General features: G+C 46.4%; 4 protein-coding genes across 7 annotated transcripts; 1 reads left to right on the top strand and 3 right to left on the bottom strand.

Annotated features, from left to right (window-relative positions):
- Nucleotides 1-474: 474 nt before the first annotated feature.
- On the bottom strand, nt 475-2,298 carry LOC117150264 (sorting nexin-29). The gene has a single exon (XM_033317070.1). The coding sequence runs from the start codon at nt 2,205-2,207 to the stop codon at nt 642-644; it is 1,566 nt and encodes a 521-aa protein (XP_033172961.1). The 5' UTR covers nt 2,208-2,298; the 3' UTR covers nt 475-641.
- A 32-nt stretch (nt 2,299-2,330) lies between these two features.
- Nucleotides 2,331-2,916, bottom strand: LOC117150266. Its single transcript, XM_033317072.1, has 3 exons — nt 2,779-2,916; nt 2,434-2,687; nt 2,331-2,368 (listed from the first exon to the last, which is right to left on the bottom strand). The coding sequence occupies exons 1-2, from the start codon at nt 2,908-2,910 to the stop codon at nt 2,499-2,501; spliced, it is 321 nt and encodes a 106-aa protein (XP_033172963.1). The 5' UTR covers nt 2,911-2,916; the 3' UTR covers nt 2,331-2,368; nt 2,434-2,498.
- LOC117150260 (polycomb protein Sfmbt) lies at nt 2,744-9,776 on the top strand. Of its 4 annotated transcripts, none has more exons than XM_033317066.1 (8): nt 2,744-2,833; nt 3,524-3,808; nt 4,199-5,078; nt 5,523-6,821; nt 6,888-7,137; nt 7,203-7,714; nt 7,785-8,068; nt 8,637-9,776. In XM_033317066.1, the coding sequence occupies exons 2-8, from the start codon at nt 3,662-3,664 to the stop codon at nt 8,967-8,969; spliced, it is 3,705 nt and encodes a 1,234-aa protein (XP_033172957.1). In that variant the 5' UTR covers nt 2,744-2,833; nt 3,524-3,661; the 3' UTR covers nt 8,970-9,776. The 4 variants fall into 4 exon arrangements, with proteins under 4 accessions (XP_033172957.1, XP_033172955.1, XP_033172956.1 ...); XM_033317064.1 differs by having other exon boundaries at nt 7,785-8,137; XM_033317065.1 differs by lacking the exon at nt 2,744-2,833 and adding an exon at nt 2,872-3,425 and having other exon boundaries at nt 7,785-8,137.
- Nucleotides 9,777-9,851: 75 nt separating this feature from the next.
- On the bottom strand, nt 9,852-13,856 carry LOC117150261 (NAD-dependent histone deacetylase sirtuin-1). Its single transcript, XM_033317068.1, has 2 exons — nt 12,229-13,856; nt 9,852-12,049 (listed from the first exon to the last, which is right to left on the bottom strand). The coding sequence occupies exons 1-2, from the start codon at nt 13,427-13,429 to the stop codon at nt 10,776-10,778; spliced, it is 2,475 nt and encodes an 824-aa protein (XP_033172959.1). The 5' UTR covers nt 13,430-13,856; the 3' UTR covers nt 9,852-10,775.
- Between the last annotated feature and the right edge of the window lie 135 nt (nt 13,857-13,991).

Genomic DNA, 13,991 nt, shown 5'->3' with positions numbered 1-13,991 from the left:
ACCTTCCGCTGCACTAATTCAATTAGCTGGTGCTGCTCTGTTGACAGCAAATGTGCCGGAGTCACGCGTACGGAGTGCGCTGCTTCAATGGGGTTAGAGGCCGTGGATAACCAGCCGATCACTCGATCATGGTGCAGAAATCAATTACGCCGACAAAAAATAAAGTACACGCAATTGAATCTCAAATTGCTGATAACAACAAACTCAGCTGTTCGGCGGCTAGTGTGCCCGCACCTTGGGCTGTTTGACATACCAAACAGCTGATTTTAGTTTACTAATTTAAATTATTCATAAAATACCACAAATTAATTTAATTTAATCCTAATCTACCTTATTTAAACTAGTTATTAATTTTCATAGTCGGCAAGAATCTCAATTTAATTTCGCTTACATATTATAACATGTTATAGAATTTCTATAATCATGAGATTAAAAGAGACTCTTTAAAAATTTAAAGAAAGTAAAAACACTTCACTAGATGAAAAAGGCTTAACTTTATTTAATATCAATGATTACAGCACTTGGACCAACTCCGTTATTACACATATAGATAAAGATATCTACAACAAAATAGATAAAATATGTTGCGAATACTTGTTCTTTTCGAGCTTCCTTGTTTAACGTAGATTCAGTAAAGATTGCTACCTATCCCTGAAGAAGGGGAAGACCTTCTGCAGCTCCGCCTTCGACTTGCAGGCCTCCACCTGCGGCAGGGTCTCCACCAGATTGAGCAGATAGATCTGCAGCTGCTGGCGGCGTTCCTCCACGAAGACCAGGTTCATGTTGCCGAAATGCTTCTTTGGTGGAAACTCCACGGCACTGACCACCGGATGGGTCTTAAGCAGTGACTTGTGCAGCTTGTTGAACTCGCTGTAGCGTCTGAAAAACGTCCAGTGCTCCAAACGCTGCCTCATCGTTATGTGAACCTCGTAAGTGTAGTGGGAACCAGATCGTTGAGTCTTTGCCAGCTTTACGTATGGAATGGTTATCAGGAAATTGGAGCACAGCGATGAGCTGGGGTCGATGCCGGTCTCCTCAAAATGTTTGGTCAGCCTTTGGATAAGCAGGCGATTTTGTAGACTAAGCTCCGCCACACGGGTTTCCAGTAGAGCGCATCTTTCGTTTAGCTGGTTCACATGCTCCTCCAGCGCCGTTTGCTGTTGGCTGTTAGCCAAGCAGTTGGCAGAGGAGGAGGACTTGCTCCACTGCGAGGAGGTGTCGCTCCGGTCTTCGTAGAGCTCTGACTCTCCAACATGCGCGCCAATGTCTGGCAAGGGCGTCTTGAGAAACTCCAGCTCGGGTTCAATGGGGTCAAAGGGACCCAAGTTGACTTCTTCCTGTGGCTGGGCTAATTCCTGTTCGATGAATTCCTTGGAGAGAATTTGCTGGACCTCAACCGACTCGATGGGCTTTAAGGCACCCAGTAAATCCTCTGTGGAGCTGACGCACTCAATGGGACGTTCCACGGCAATACCAGGTCTTTTTTGGCGTCCCACCACCGGCACTGGACTGGTTGTGAATATAATTGGTTCCTCTTTGACGGCTTGAACACTTGGCGTCGATCTCCTGGGTGCATTAAGCTCTGTGGTGTCCACATTGAGGGCGAACAGTACATCACTGAGGGAGTCTATGATCTCTGGCAGCTTCTTGGCCGCCTCATCGTTGAGTAGCAGGGACCAAGGTGTGTAATATCGATGCAGTTGCTTCTCGTCGCTCAGCCAGGTGAGGACATGGCTATGCAATCGCTTCTCGTTCAGTGTGGCGCGTATGAAGGCACGTCCTCTGCCCACATTCGTCCAGATCTGCTTGAGATCCATATACCTCTGACGTTCGTGGGGCGTCAAATGCGTCTGGCAGAACTCCCAGAAAGTGGCGTCATTGTTGTTGCTGCCTCCGCCCGCATTTCCGGACACCATCTCCTGCATGTTCTGGATGAAGCTGGCGGCACTGAAAGAGGAAGTGCTGGCCGATTGTCTAAGTCCGTACGACATTAGATCCTCGAGGGATTCGCACAGTTCCTGAACAGATTCATCCCGCTCAGTGGCAAGTTCTTTGCCACTGAACTTCTGTGTGATCTGATGCGCACTTTCCTGGAGACGACGAAAGATGTCCTCGCGCCGTTGGCCAAAGGTGCTGCCCGCCAGTTGGCTGCGCATGCTCCGGAAGCCCGCCTCTGTGGGCATCGAGCTGGATGCATTTTCTGGCATTATTTGTGGCTATTATTCAACTAATATTGTTTTCTACTCATTTTTCTCACTCGGCTGTGTGCCAACACTGGTTGGTTGACAACAAAACAAGCCAAACAATGTTGGTAAGCGTTGGAATAGGCGCATTCAGCACACCGATTAATGATTTTAAGTGTCTGTGTCTTTGAAAATAATTTATAGTACTTAAAAAAATTATGAAATTATAGATTGCATTATCAAAACATACCATTTATAACTGAATACGTTTAATTTCTACAAATCATATAGGTAACCAAGGTACAACAATTTCGATTAAAATTGGGCTTTTACTGAGATATGCAGTATTGTACAATTATCGATAACATAACCGCTTAGTGAAAAATCACTCTTTATTAGTTCTCGCTGAACGCGACCACTTGTGCAGCCCTGACGATTTAGCGGGCAAAATAATGCCAAAACGCTGTGGTGCGACTGTGTAGCCCTGGCTCTTAATTGCCATCCCTGCTCGGCGCAAATGCGAAAGAAGTTAGCACACAAAAATCTGTAAAAAAAACCATTGTTAAACGATTAAAGATCCAATAATATGTCATACCGCAAGTGCTAGCAACTGGGGAAACCCAATCCGAACGCGTCGAACGTGCAAAAGTGTAAGTTTGCAGCCAGGGGCAGCAACATCGTGCATTTTCTTTTGTGTTCGCGTTCGCTGTCTGCGCAAACGCTTCATTGACTTTTCGTGATTGAACCCATGAAATATAACCAAAAATTTGGATAAATCGGATATATGCTCGAACTTTATTCAGTGGCCAGTTGTGTGAAACTTCACGCGGCGACGCCGCCAAAGATTGCGCCGAAATTCCGACCGTAACGACAGGCTTCAATCGCATCTCCGTGCCCTTCCCTCCGCGCAGCAGCTGCGTGCAGAAAAGGAAAAAGTATCAAAAAAAAAAAAAAGGAAAAAGGGAACAGAAGGAGGCAAACAAAACGGACAACGAGGAACACTGGAATTCGGTCAGGATTTACAGCCCATATGGCCGGAACATTCGCCGGTTCCAGGAGCTATCCGTAACCAAACAAACCGGGAGCATCCTATGATGCATTGTCCATAAAATTGCAGCAAGATTAGCAATAAGCGTCTAATAAGTTTTTCAGATTTTTGAATATTAAAAACATATTCTTTTAACAATCCGAATTAACACACAACTAAAAAAGTACTAAGTAAATAAGTACGCAATTTTAAAGGTAGGAATAAATAGGGAATCACGTTTCAAACTCGCCCCATCTTCGCCAATTTTAAATATTTCAAAATAGTAAACTAGTTCAATATGTTTGTTTTGCAGTCAATGCGAGTTGGAAGAACAAGGAACGCGACACGCAGCAATAGAAAGCAATACTTTTTGAAGAGAACCCAGAAAGTTGTCCCATAAATGCTTTTGCCATACTGACCAATCCGGAATCGATAGCATCATTCGCTTGAAATGAATCCAACGGAGCTGCGCATGATGTGGATGAGTAGTCAGTACAACTCGGAGCGCATTACACTGGAGGATGCGGCCACTCTGCTTGGTCATCCCACTGTTGGACTCTCTGTCATGGAGGACCTCTCCGCCCATCAGCCAACTTTGGTGAGTGCAGACGGTTTGATTCAGAAGCCAATCTCTCAATTCGAAGACTAATAAATATAAAATGCTATCAAATGAGCATCGCGAAATCGAGATACGTGTCTAACTAAGGCACTCCATTATATTTGATAGTCCTCGGAGTCGGAAACAAACCCAAATTCTTTAGGTTTTAACGTGTACTCCTTGGGGATTGGCCAAATTTCCAAACTATCTTTTTTGTCTGTCTCAGTTAAAAACCATTGGAATTTGTTTACTTATTTCTTCTACTTTCTTTTCTTTGATTTATATATTGGTTACAATTTAAATCTCGACACAAAATCACACATAACCAATGGTCGAACCTCAACCCGAACCACCTCCAATCTCCAAAACCCACAATGCTCAAAAAAAAAGGACATGAATCCGATGATGAGCCTAATGGGGGGAGATTTCACTGGTCAAGCGGCGGCGGCTGCTGCGGCACTGGGTGTACAGCCGGGCACCCTGATTGCCACCAACTCGAACAACCTGTACGGATTTGCCCACATGGGCGGCCTGCAGCAGCAACTGCTCCAGCAGTCGGCGGCGGCAGCAGTCTTCCAGAACTATGCGGAGGCAATGGATAACGATGTGGACAACGGCATGGTTGGCATGGCCACACACGGCGGTGGTCTAATGGGCGTGGGTGTGGGCGAGGCGGTCGTGGACGATGACGATCAAGTGTACGGTACGATGGACAATAACTTTGATGATAATGGATCCGAGTTGGAGCCCAAGCAGGAGATTATCAATATCGACGACTTTGTGATGATGAACGAGGACAATAATTCGTACGATGGCACCGACTTCATGACCTCCTCCGATAAGGACATTTCGCAGTCCTCCTCCTCCTGCATGGCACAGATGCCCGGAGGCTTGGGCGTCCCTGGAGTCGAGCATGATCTTTTGGTTCCACTGCCCGATGGCCTGCTGCACCACAAGCTGCTGGGCACAACCCTGGCCCCTGCAATGGGTACGCTCAATGGCAATGCCTTTGGCAACATAATGGTCAGCACTGAAACACCGTGCGTTAGCTCCAGCAAGCAAATGCAGCGCACCTATAGTACGGCCAAGGGAGCCAATTCCACCGCAACCACCGCCAGCTGCAGTGCCTCCACGTCCTCCGCATTGCGATCACAGCGCAAGACGCGCAAGATCGAGCCCGTTAACAGGCCAGGACTGGTGCTGAAGACACCCATCGCCTACAGGGGCAACATTGACCCTTCGGTGATCCCCATACAGAAAGATGGCATGGGTAAGGTTGCTGTGCACTAGAGTGGGTCGATTCTTAATTAGAACATTGCGAGTGTATAGCTTAAAGTAACGATAAGTGGTAGAGATCTTAGTTGAAATCATTTATCATTAAACATTATCAGTTTAATGTGCAAAATTCTAAAGGCTTGTATGTATTTCACAAAGTAAATAGTTATTTATTTCTAAGTAATAAGTAATTATTATTCGGTTATTTAAACAACGAAAGCCACCCTCCCTGTAAATCTGCAATCGATCCACTCTACACGATATTAATTTTCAAGCTTTTTAGTTTAAATCCTACTTTTAGTTTCACTTATCTTTATGGTTTTGGGTTTATTTTTGCAAGAATTTGGGTTTGTATACCAGGATAGCACTTAAATGAATGAAAGAAATTTACGTTTATATTAACATGCATTTAAACGATTTGTTTTTTCTTCTTTCACAGCTGTCTGTAAACGTTGTGGCGCCATTGGAGTGAAGCACACATTCTACACAAAATCGCGACGTTTTTGCAGCATGGCCTGCGCCCGAGGCGAGCTATATTCGTTGGTACTTAACACTAAGATGGAGGGAGACCAGGCAACAACTAGTTCACCGGATCCTGGAGCGGGTTCGGAGTCAGCCGATTTGCCTGGCGGTCAGCAACAGTCGCAGTCGGATATTGAGCTCGATCTGCATGCGGCGCACATTAAGAATGCCAATTATCGTTTTCGCATTACGGATCAATCGAAGATTACCCAGTTGAATAGCTTCGGCGAACCCATGTCGCTGGGCGGCGACGCAGCTGCCAATAATGTACAAATGGCAGCAGATGAAACAATTGCTGCGTTAAACGGCGGAGCAGTGGGCGATGCCACAGCTCCGGGCATCACCGAGGAGGGTGCATCCACACCGAATTCTTATCTGAGCGCAGCTCCCACGCCCAAGGCCTTGCGATTCTTTAAGGACATCTACCCACAGGATGACCTGCCGCAAATACCCAAGTACGAGCGCCTTCCCGTACCGTGTCCGCAAATGGAGAAGATAATCAGCATTCGGCGGCGGATGTACGATCCCACACACTCCTACGACTGGTTGCCCCGCCTTAGCAAGGAGAACTTCAATGCGGCACCCGTCACATGTTTTCCTCATGCACCCGGTTGCGAGGTATGGGACAATTTGGGCGTGGGCATGAAGGTGGAAGTGGAAAACACAGATTGCGATAGTATCGAAGTGATCCAACCGGGTCAGACTCCTACCTCGTTTTGGGTGGCCACCATCCTGGAAATCAAGGGCTATAAGGCCTTAATGAGCTACGAGGGTTTCGATACGGACTCGCACGATTTCTGGGTGAACCTCTGCAATGCCGAGGTGCATTCGGTGGGTTGGTGCGCCACTCGGGGCAAGCCATTAATCCCGCCCCGCACCATCGAGCACAAGTACAAGGACTGGAAGGACTTTCTGGTGGGACGCTTATCCGGAGCCCGCACCCTTCCCTCCAACTTTTACAACAAAATCAACGACAGCCTCCAGTCGCGCTTCCGCCTTGGCCTGAATCTCGAGTGCGTGGACAAGGATCGCATTTCGCAGGTGCGCCTGGCCACCGTCACCAAGATCGTGGGAAAGCGCCTCTTCCTGCGCTACTTCGATTCCGACGATGGCTTTTGGTGTCACGAGGACTCGCCCATCATCCATCCAGTTGGCTGGGCGACCACAGTGGGCCATAATCTGGCTGCCCCGCAGGACTATCTAGAGCGCATGTTGGGTAATAATATTTACCTCTACCTTTTTTCTTTTTAAATAACATTTTTCGTAACTTTTCCACTTTCAGCTGGTCGCGAAGCCATGATCGAGGTTCATGAGGACGACGCCACAATTGAGTTGTTCAAGATGAACTTCACCTTCGACGAATACTACAGTGACGGCAAAACCAATAGCTTTGTGGAGGGCATGAAGCTGGAAGCTGTGGATCCTCTCAATTTATCATCCATATGCCCGGCTACAGTGATGGCGGTTCTTAAGTTCGGATACATGATGATACGCATTGATTCCTATCAACCGGATGCCTCAGGGTCGGATTGGTGAGCTTTAAAGGCTTCATTTAAAGTCGGCAAATCTAAATAGCTTCTGTTGTATGTTTTTTTAGGTTCTGTTACCATGAAAAGAGTCCATGTATCTTTCCGGCTGGATTTTGTTCCGTCAACAACATTTCGGTTACCCCACCGAACGGCTACGACTCTCGTACATTCACCTGGGAGGGTTACCTTCGCGACACGGGAGCCGTAGCCGCCGGCCAGCATCTTTTTCATCGGATTATTCCCGACCATGGATTCGAGGTGGGTATGAGTCTGGAGTGCGCAGATCTCATGGATCCCCGACTCGTCTGCGTGGCCACGGTGGCGCGAGTGGTGGGTCGATTACTCAAAGTTCACTTTGACGGATGGACGGATGAGTACGACCAGTGGTTGGATTGCGAATCGGCCGATATATATCCAGTCGGATGGTGTGTATTGGTGAATCATAAGCTAGAAGGCCCGCCGAGAGTAGCACATCAGCAGGCCCCGAAACCGGCACCAAAGCCCAAAATCCAGCGAAAGCGAAAGCCCAAGAAGGGAGCAGCGGGAGGCAAAACTCCAACCGATAATAACACTCAGTCAGGTGAGTCTAAGGCATTGAAGTTCATCTATGTAATTATTCATAACTAATGCATCTTTAATCGTTATTCCAGTCAAATCGCGTACAATTGCGCTCAAGACGACGCCGCACTTACCCAAGCTGAGCATCAAACTGGAGCTAAAGCCGGAGCATCACAATGCTGCCTTTTACGAGAACAATCAGCCCGAGGAGGAGGGCGACGAGGAGGATCCCGATGCGGACGGCGATGGAGACGGAAGCACCAGCCACATCTCCGAGCAGTCGACGACACAGTCCTCCAGTGATCTGATCGCTGGATCGGGCAGCGGAAGTGGCTCCGCCTCACTGGTAACACTCGCCACGGGCAGTAACAAAACGGTAAAGAAATCTACTACTAAATCTCCTGCGCCACCAACTGTGGGCCGCAAAGCCACTAGCTACATTGCGGTGAGTACTTAGCGGAATAATAGTGCGTAGAGTCATCCATCTAGCCAGCCAGCCTGCTTGCCCGCCTGAAGTCCAGCTCATGCATCTAAACGGGAGGTCCAAAGAGCATAGTGGTTTTCGTTACAAAACATAAATTAAAATTTTTTTTAGAGTAACATTGAATTCTCCCCTAATTTATTTGCTTTTTGTTCGAAATAGAAGCATCAGCTTATTTACCAAAATAATCCATATTAATCCAAGTTTGTCATGTTTAGCTTAAGTTTCTTTTATTTCCAACTTAAACCACTGTGCTAAAGCTCCGTAACACTATTGCATAAATGTATATAACCGAAATCGTTCATAAAACGCCAATTTGTATATAATTTAATTTACGCACTGTTATTTTTGGTACTTGCAACAGCCCCAACACACCGACATCCAATTCTCCATCATCCACCCATAATGCAATGCAACATTAAACGTTTACTAATTACATCCTTGTTTGTTTACCCCACTGTAGAACTCCTCTGCGACGAATAATAAGTACATTCCGCGTCTGGCCGACATCGATTCGAGTGAACCTCACTTGGAGCTGGTGCCGGATACATGGAACGTGTACGACGTATCCCAGTTCCTGCGGGTGAACGATTGCACAGCCCACTGTGACACCTTCAGCCGGAACAAGATCGACGGAAAGCGACTCCTGCAGCTAACCAAGGACGATATCATGCCACTTTTGGGCATGAAGGTGGGCCCAGCACTGAAAATCTCCGACCTTATTGCACAGCTTAAGTGCAAGGTTAATCCGGGCAGAGCCAGATCCCACAAGACCAACAAATCTCCGTTTTTATAGTGCGCGGATTTTAGTTTTTTCAAAGCGAAACGAAAGTTATCACCGATAGAAAACAGACAAACACACACACTTTTATACGTGTACACTAGTACGTATGCATATATAATATATATATATATATATATATATATATAGATATTGAAGTATTTTGTTAGCACTGGAAATCGAAACACAAACGTTGCCTAGAATGGATCAACCATTCATGATACAATTGTATAACTAACTCAAGTCTCACAGCGCGTTATTTTATACCGATTACATTGTAAACCGTAGATCTTAGCCGTACGCTCATGTTATATCAGTCAGAGTTCTATATATCAACAATTGTATAAAGATCATTGAATTGGGGACAGTGACTTTTTTTAAAATCACGCATATTTTTATAAAAATAATAACAATGCATGCAACACCATGTATTCGCTTAAATATATGGAGATTGCATAGCATGGGCTTGTAAATTGTACATAAAAAAAGCCGTCGCCGATTATATAGGACCCAGGAATATCATATTTTATATAGGCAAGCGCAAGCAAACAACCCAGGCAGCATGTCCTCAACTTTCAGTCGTAAACCGAGCGATTGCAAGTCGCTCCTAGTCCGTAAGATCCACGATTAACCAGCCGCTCTCTCCTTCGGTTAACTTCGTTCCGGTGTCCCACATCCCTGCAAGGAGGGCATTATTGGTGTAAGCAAACTTTTGAAGAAGGCAACCTTAATGATAAAATATGTATTTAGATATCTCTAAGGTACCAGCTAATGTCAAAATACTTTAATAAAACCGAATTCAAAATTGCAAGTATTGAAAAATCGCCGACTTCTATATGTGTTAGTTTTCTTTGGGTTTGAAGTGTGCTCAACAATCAAAACGCATTTTTATTCCTGTTTTTTTAGATTGGTTTATATTCTGGATATTAATACACTTTTAAGACATATAGACTAAATTCTTACTGCTATGTTTACACTGCGTTTGGTGGCTATATATTTATGCTAGGTTTCGAATAAACATTTCAAACACGCACACCAAATTTCAAACTTGTATGAATATTTTTTAAATTCATGCGCTGATCCATTTTGATGTGGGTGCGAGTGTATCAATGTTAAAAAATAGTTGCCATAACCGATAGAAATATAAAATGGTAAGGAGATAACACAAAAAAGTAGAAAAAGAATCATGTACAATACAAATTAGGGGCGAGTGCTTATATACAGAGTGTTTGTGTCTAGTTTTTAACTAAAACTAACGTATTTTTCCGTTTGCATTTGCATAGTTTTGAATATGTTACGCTTAGAACTAGATTTAAAGTTGAGGCGCTGCTTTTCTTTGAATACAAAGAAACCCTGCTTTCTAAAGGATATTCAACTTTCCGCTTATCTCTTTTAGTTTATCTAAAAAGGCCTCAATAACAACTTAATATAATAAAATACTAACATTTACAGCGATTCGTTTTGAAAAAGAGAGATAATAAATAAACTAAAAGTTTTTTAAAAATATCAAAACGGGATTGGGCATAGGGGGTGGGTGGTAAAGCAACGAGGGTCAGATCTCTAAAGCCTCGAATTGAGTAAACTAGTGGATCCGGTTTCATTTCTTGAAAACTTCGCGATACCGGGAATAGAAGTGTTCTCATATTCTAAATAAATATCAAGTAAACGGACTTATCGTTTCCGATTCCAGTACATTTCCAGGGAATGAAATTGGTAACATGGCCCTCGGTTTCGATTTCGCAGCTTCTCTGTTTACAAGTTGGTTTGAATTGCGTTTAAAATAAATACTAAACTACTTCCAGGGCTAGGCTAATATTACGTTTACACTGTTGCTAACTGCCCTGGAGGCGGACTCTCCTCAGATCTTTCTATTTGGGTCTGCTGCTCATTTTCCTCGATTGGTCGCCGCTTCTTCAGCGGGGGAATTTCCGTTTCAATTGCGGGCGTTGGGATGACCGTTGGCTGCTGTTCTATAATGCAGGCGGGTCTTTTCTGGCCGGGACTGCTGTTGGGCAGCGGTTCGTTGGATCCGTTCACTATATCGGTGACTATGTGAGCCTCCAGTGAGGGCGGTAGCAATGGTGACAATGGAACGGCGTTCAGATCACATGCATCCTCATCATCATCCTTATAATTGTGCCCAACATTGCCAAAGAGATCACTGTGTCTATTGTGTGCTCTTTCCTCTTCTTCGTCATCATCATCGCTGTAGTCGTTGTCCCAGAATACCTGAGCTCCTGGAAACACATACGAATAGTTGTTGGTGTGCGAATAGAATGTTCCAGGCTGCAGGCGCTCGGCTGCAGTCTGTCGCTTTCCCCTCTGCTGTGGAATGGGCGTCAGGCTGGGCGCCACTGTCTTGGTCTCCTGAACAAGATTGCTGGGTCGCACGTAGCTAGGCGTGGCTTCGTTGTCGCACTGCTCGATGCCGCTATCCTTGGAGGAATCAATGGACAGATGGCGATAGCTCTCCACCGTTGTCTGAGGGGCTTCGAGGCCCAGACGATCGCAACTTAGGGCGGTGGTCTCGTTCAGCTCCACCAGTATGTCTGTTTTAATACGTTCGATGGCTGCCGCTTCGGCGGCAGTGGAACGCTTTCCAGAGCTAAATGTGGATGACTCAAATCCACTATCCGAGCAGGTGCCAGCTGAGCCCAGTATGTAGTCAGCCGAACTATTCGACTTAATAGACTGCGTATCCGTGTCCAGCTGCGACTGTCGCTCGCTCTCTGAACTGCAGTGGCGGTGGTGAAGTAGATGATGATGGAGGTGGTGATTAGAGTGCTCCGGAGGCATTAGCTCCTTGCTTTCGGTAAGCACTGACTCATCGCAGCACAGCTGCCGCCAGCAATCATCGTTGTCCGACAACCGGTGGCAAATCTGGTTGATGATCACATCGGAGTCGCCCAGCAGCTCCACATCGAACTTAAGGTGATGCAGCTGCTCGCGATTGATAAGGATCTGCGGCACCGTGGCCGGTATGCTGCTGGGAATGTGGGCCACAGGTCGGACCTTCAGCGAGGAGCCGATCACGATCAGTAGATCGCACACGTCCTTGTCGGTGGCCATGACCGTGTGGTACTCATCCGGCAGTCCTGTTGGCAATATGAAAAGCAAACACAATATGATATATGGTAAATAGCGTTACTTTGTATTTTCAATACTTTATCTCTTAAACAAACACTTATTTTGATCGTCGAATTTGAAACTCTTGCATTTATTTCACCAAGGCTATTGATAATATATAATAAATCTGTATAAAAATGGCACCTACCCTCGCCGAAAAAGACAATATCCGGCTTCATGATGCCGTTCTCGACCAGTTGGCGCAGCTCCTCCTCGGTAACGGCCACCGAGGCATCCACGCTCTGCTTCTTATTGGGCTGGCACTGCGGGCACACCGGAATTCGCTGGGCAAATATGTCCGCCCGCAGGGCGTCAGCGTTGCACTTGAAACGACACTTGGTGCACGAGGCCGTTGAAAAGGAGCCGTGACACTCGATTACACGCTGAATGCCTGCCACCCGCTCGAGGGTGTCGATGTTCTGTGTGTAGTTGCGCAACAGTTTGCCCTTGGTCTCCAGCATCTTGATAAACCGATGGCAGGGCGAGGGCTGAAATTCGCCGGGATATATCTCGCGGGCAAACTTGTAGAACGGTCGTGGATCCCTCTTGAAGTAGTTGATATCAAACATGGCCTGCGGATCGGGCAGATCGGGAAAATCATGGGCCAATCGCGCATATATGCCATTGGTGGAGCGGAAGTCCGGAATGCCGCAAGAGACGGATACCCCGGCTCCTGTTAGCACAATGATCTTCTGTGATTTCTTGACCAAACTGATGACATCGTCGAAGGTGTTCACTGAGGCCAGCTTGTTGCGTCGCTTCGGCTCGTTCAACAGGTGGGCCAAATAGTCCCATAGCACGGAGTCGTCGGTGTCGGACGCCAGGCCAGAGGCGAAATGCGGCATAATGCTGGCAATAACCTGGCGCGGCACACGGCCTGTGTAAAATTCTCGTTGCAACCAGCGCATCTTCCAGTCGGGTCCCACGGATGAGGAGCAATCGGAGCTGGAATCCTCATCCTCGTTGCTCGTTCCGGTGACTTCCTCCTCGTCGTCCTCCTCTTCATCGTCGTCCTCTTCCTCCTCTTCGTCGTCATCTTCATCCTCGCCCATTGACTTTGTGGGATTTTTGGTTTTATGCTCCAAATTGGCGCCAATCTCTTGTTCTTCCCTGGCAGCCAATGTTTTTGTTTTGATTTCACCATTTGCTTTGCCAGCAAGTTCGCTTGTTGCTGTTTCTGTGGTTGTTGCTGTTGCTTCTGACTCTGCCTCTGTTGACGTTGAGGCCAGAATTTCGGCGCCAAAATCAAACTTAGCTGGCGGATAGAATTGCGGAGCGTCTGGCACCTGGTTGCCCAGATCTTTAGACCTAATGTGGCCCAGGCGAATTTCCTCGTAATTTTCCATCATTTTTTCCCAACCCAAGCGCGCGCACACGCGCACACACACAGACTCACGGAGAGAAAACTCTCGTAGATGGTGCTGTTGCTGGCTCTTCTTCTTCTTGCGCGAGTGTTTCCTCGGTCTCTCCGCTTTGCGCTCTCGCCTCGTCCGTTTTCTCCGCTCTTTCGTTGGTACACACAAAAATTTTTACGTCGTCAGCTTCGCACCCATTTGGCTTGATTGAAAAAATTCTCCAGCGATCGTTTGGCGGCGCTTTTTTCAACCAACCCGACTTTATTTCACGTATCCGCACGAAACTTAAATTTTAAAAAAATTTCGACACCATTTGGTTGCGATTTTTTCGTAATTTTCGAGCGTAGTTTCTGGAAAATTTTCCGATGAAAAAAGCAAGATGGCACACGTAGCTGCGCCTGTGTGTGTATGTGCGATGGTGGACGTGATTCGGGTGGGACCCTGACACGTCGTGTGGAAAGTGCTAACGCGTTTTTGCATGGAAAGTGCCGCCAGCATGACTCATCACGGTATGTTTTTAGTATTTTTCGGGATTTTTGAGGGGTGATTACGTGTT

Source organism: Drosophila mauritiana, chromosome 2L (genome assembly GCF_004382145.1).
Source record: "Drosophila mauritiana strain mau12 chromosome 2L, ASM438214v1, whole genome shotgun sequence".
In the NCBI taxonomy this organism is placed as follows: domain Eukaryota; kingdom Metazoa; phylum Arthropoda; class Insecta; order Diptera; family Drosophilidae; genus Drosophila; species Drosophila mauritiana.
The sequence above is the reverse complement of the archived record's forward strand: the minus strand, read 5'-3'. Positions and strand labels throughout refer to the sequence as shown.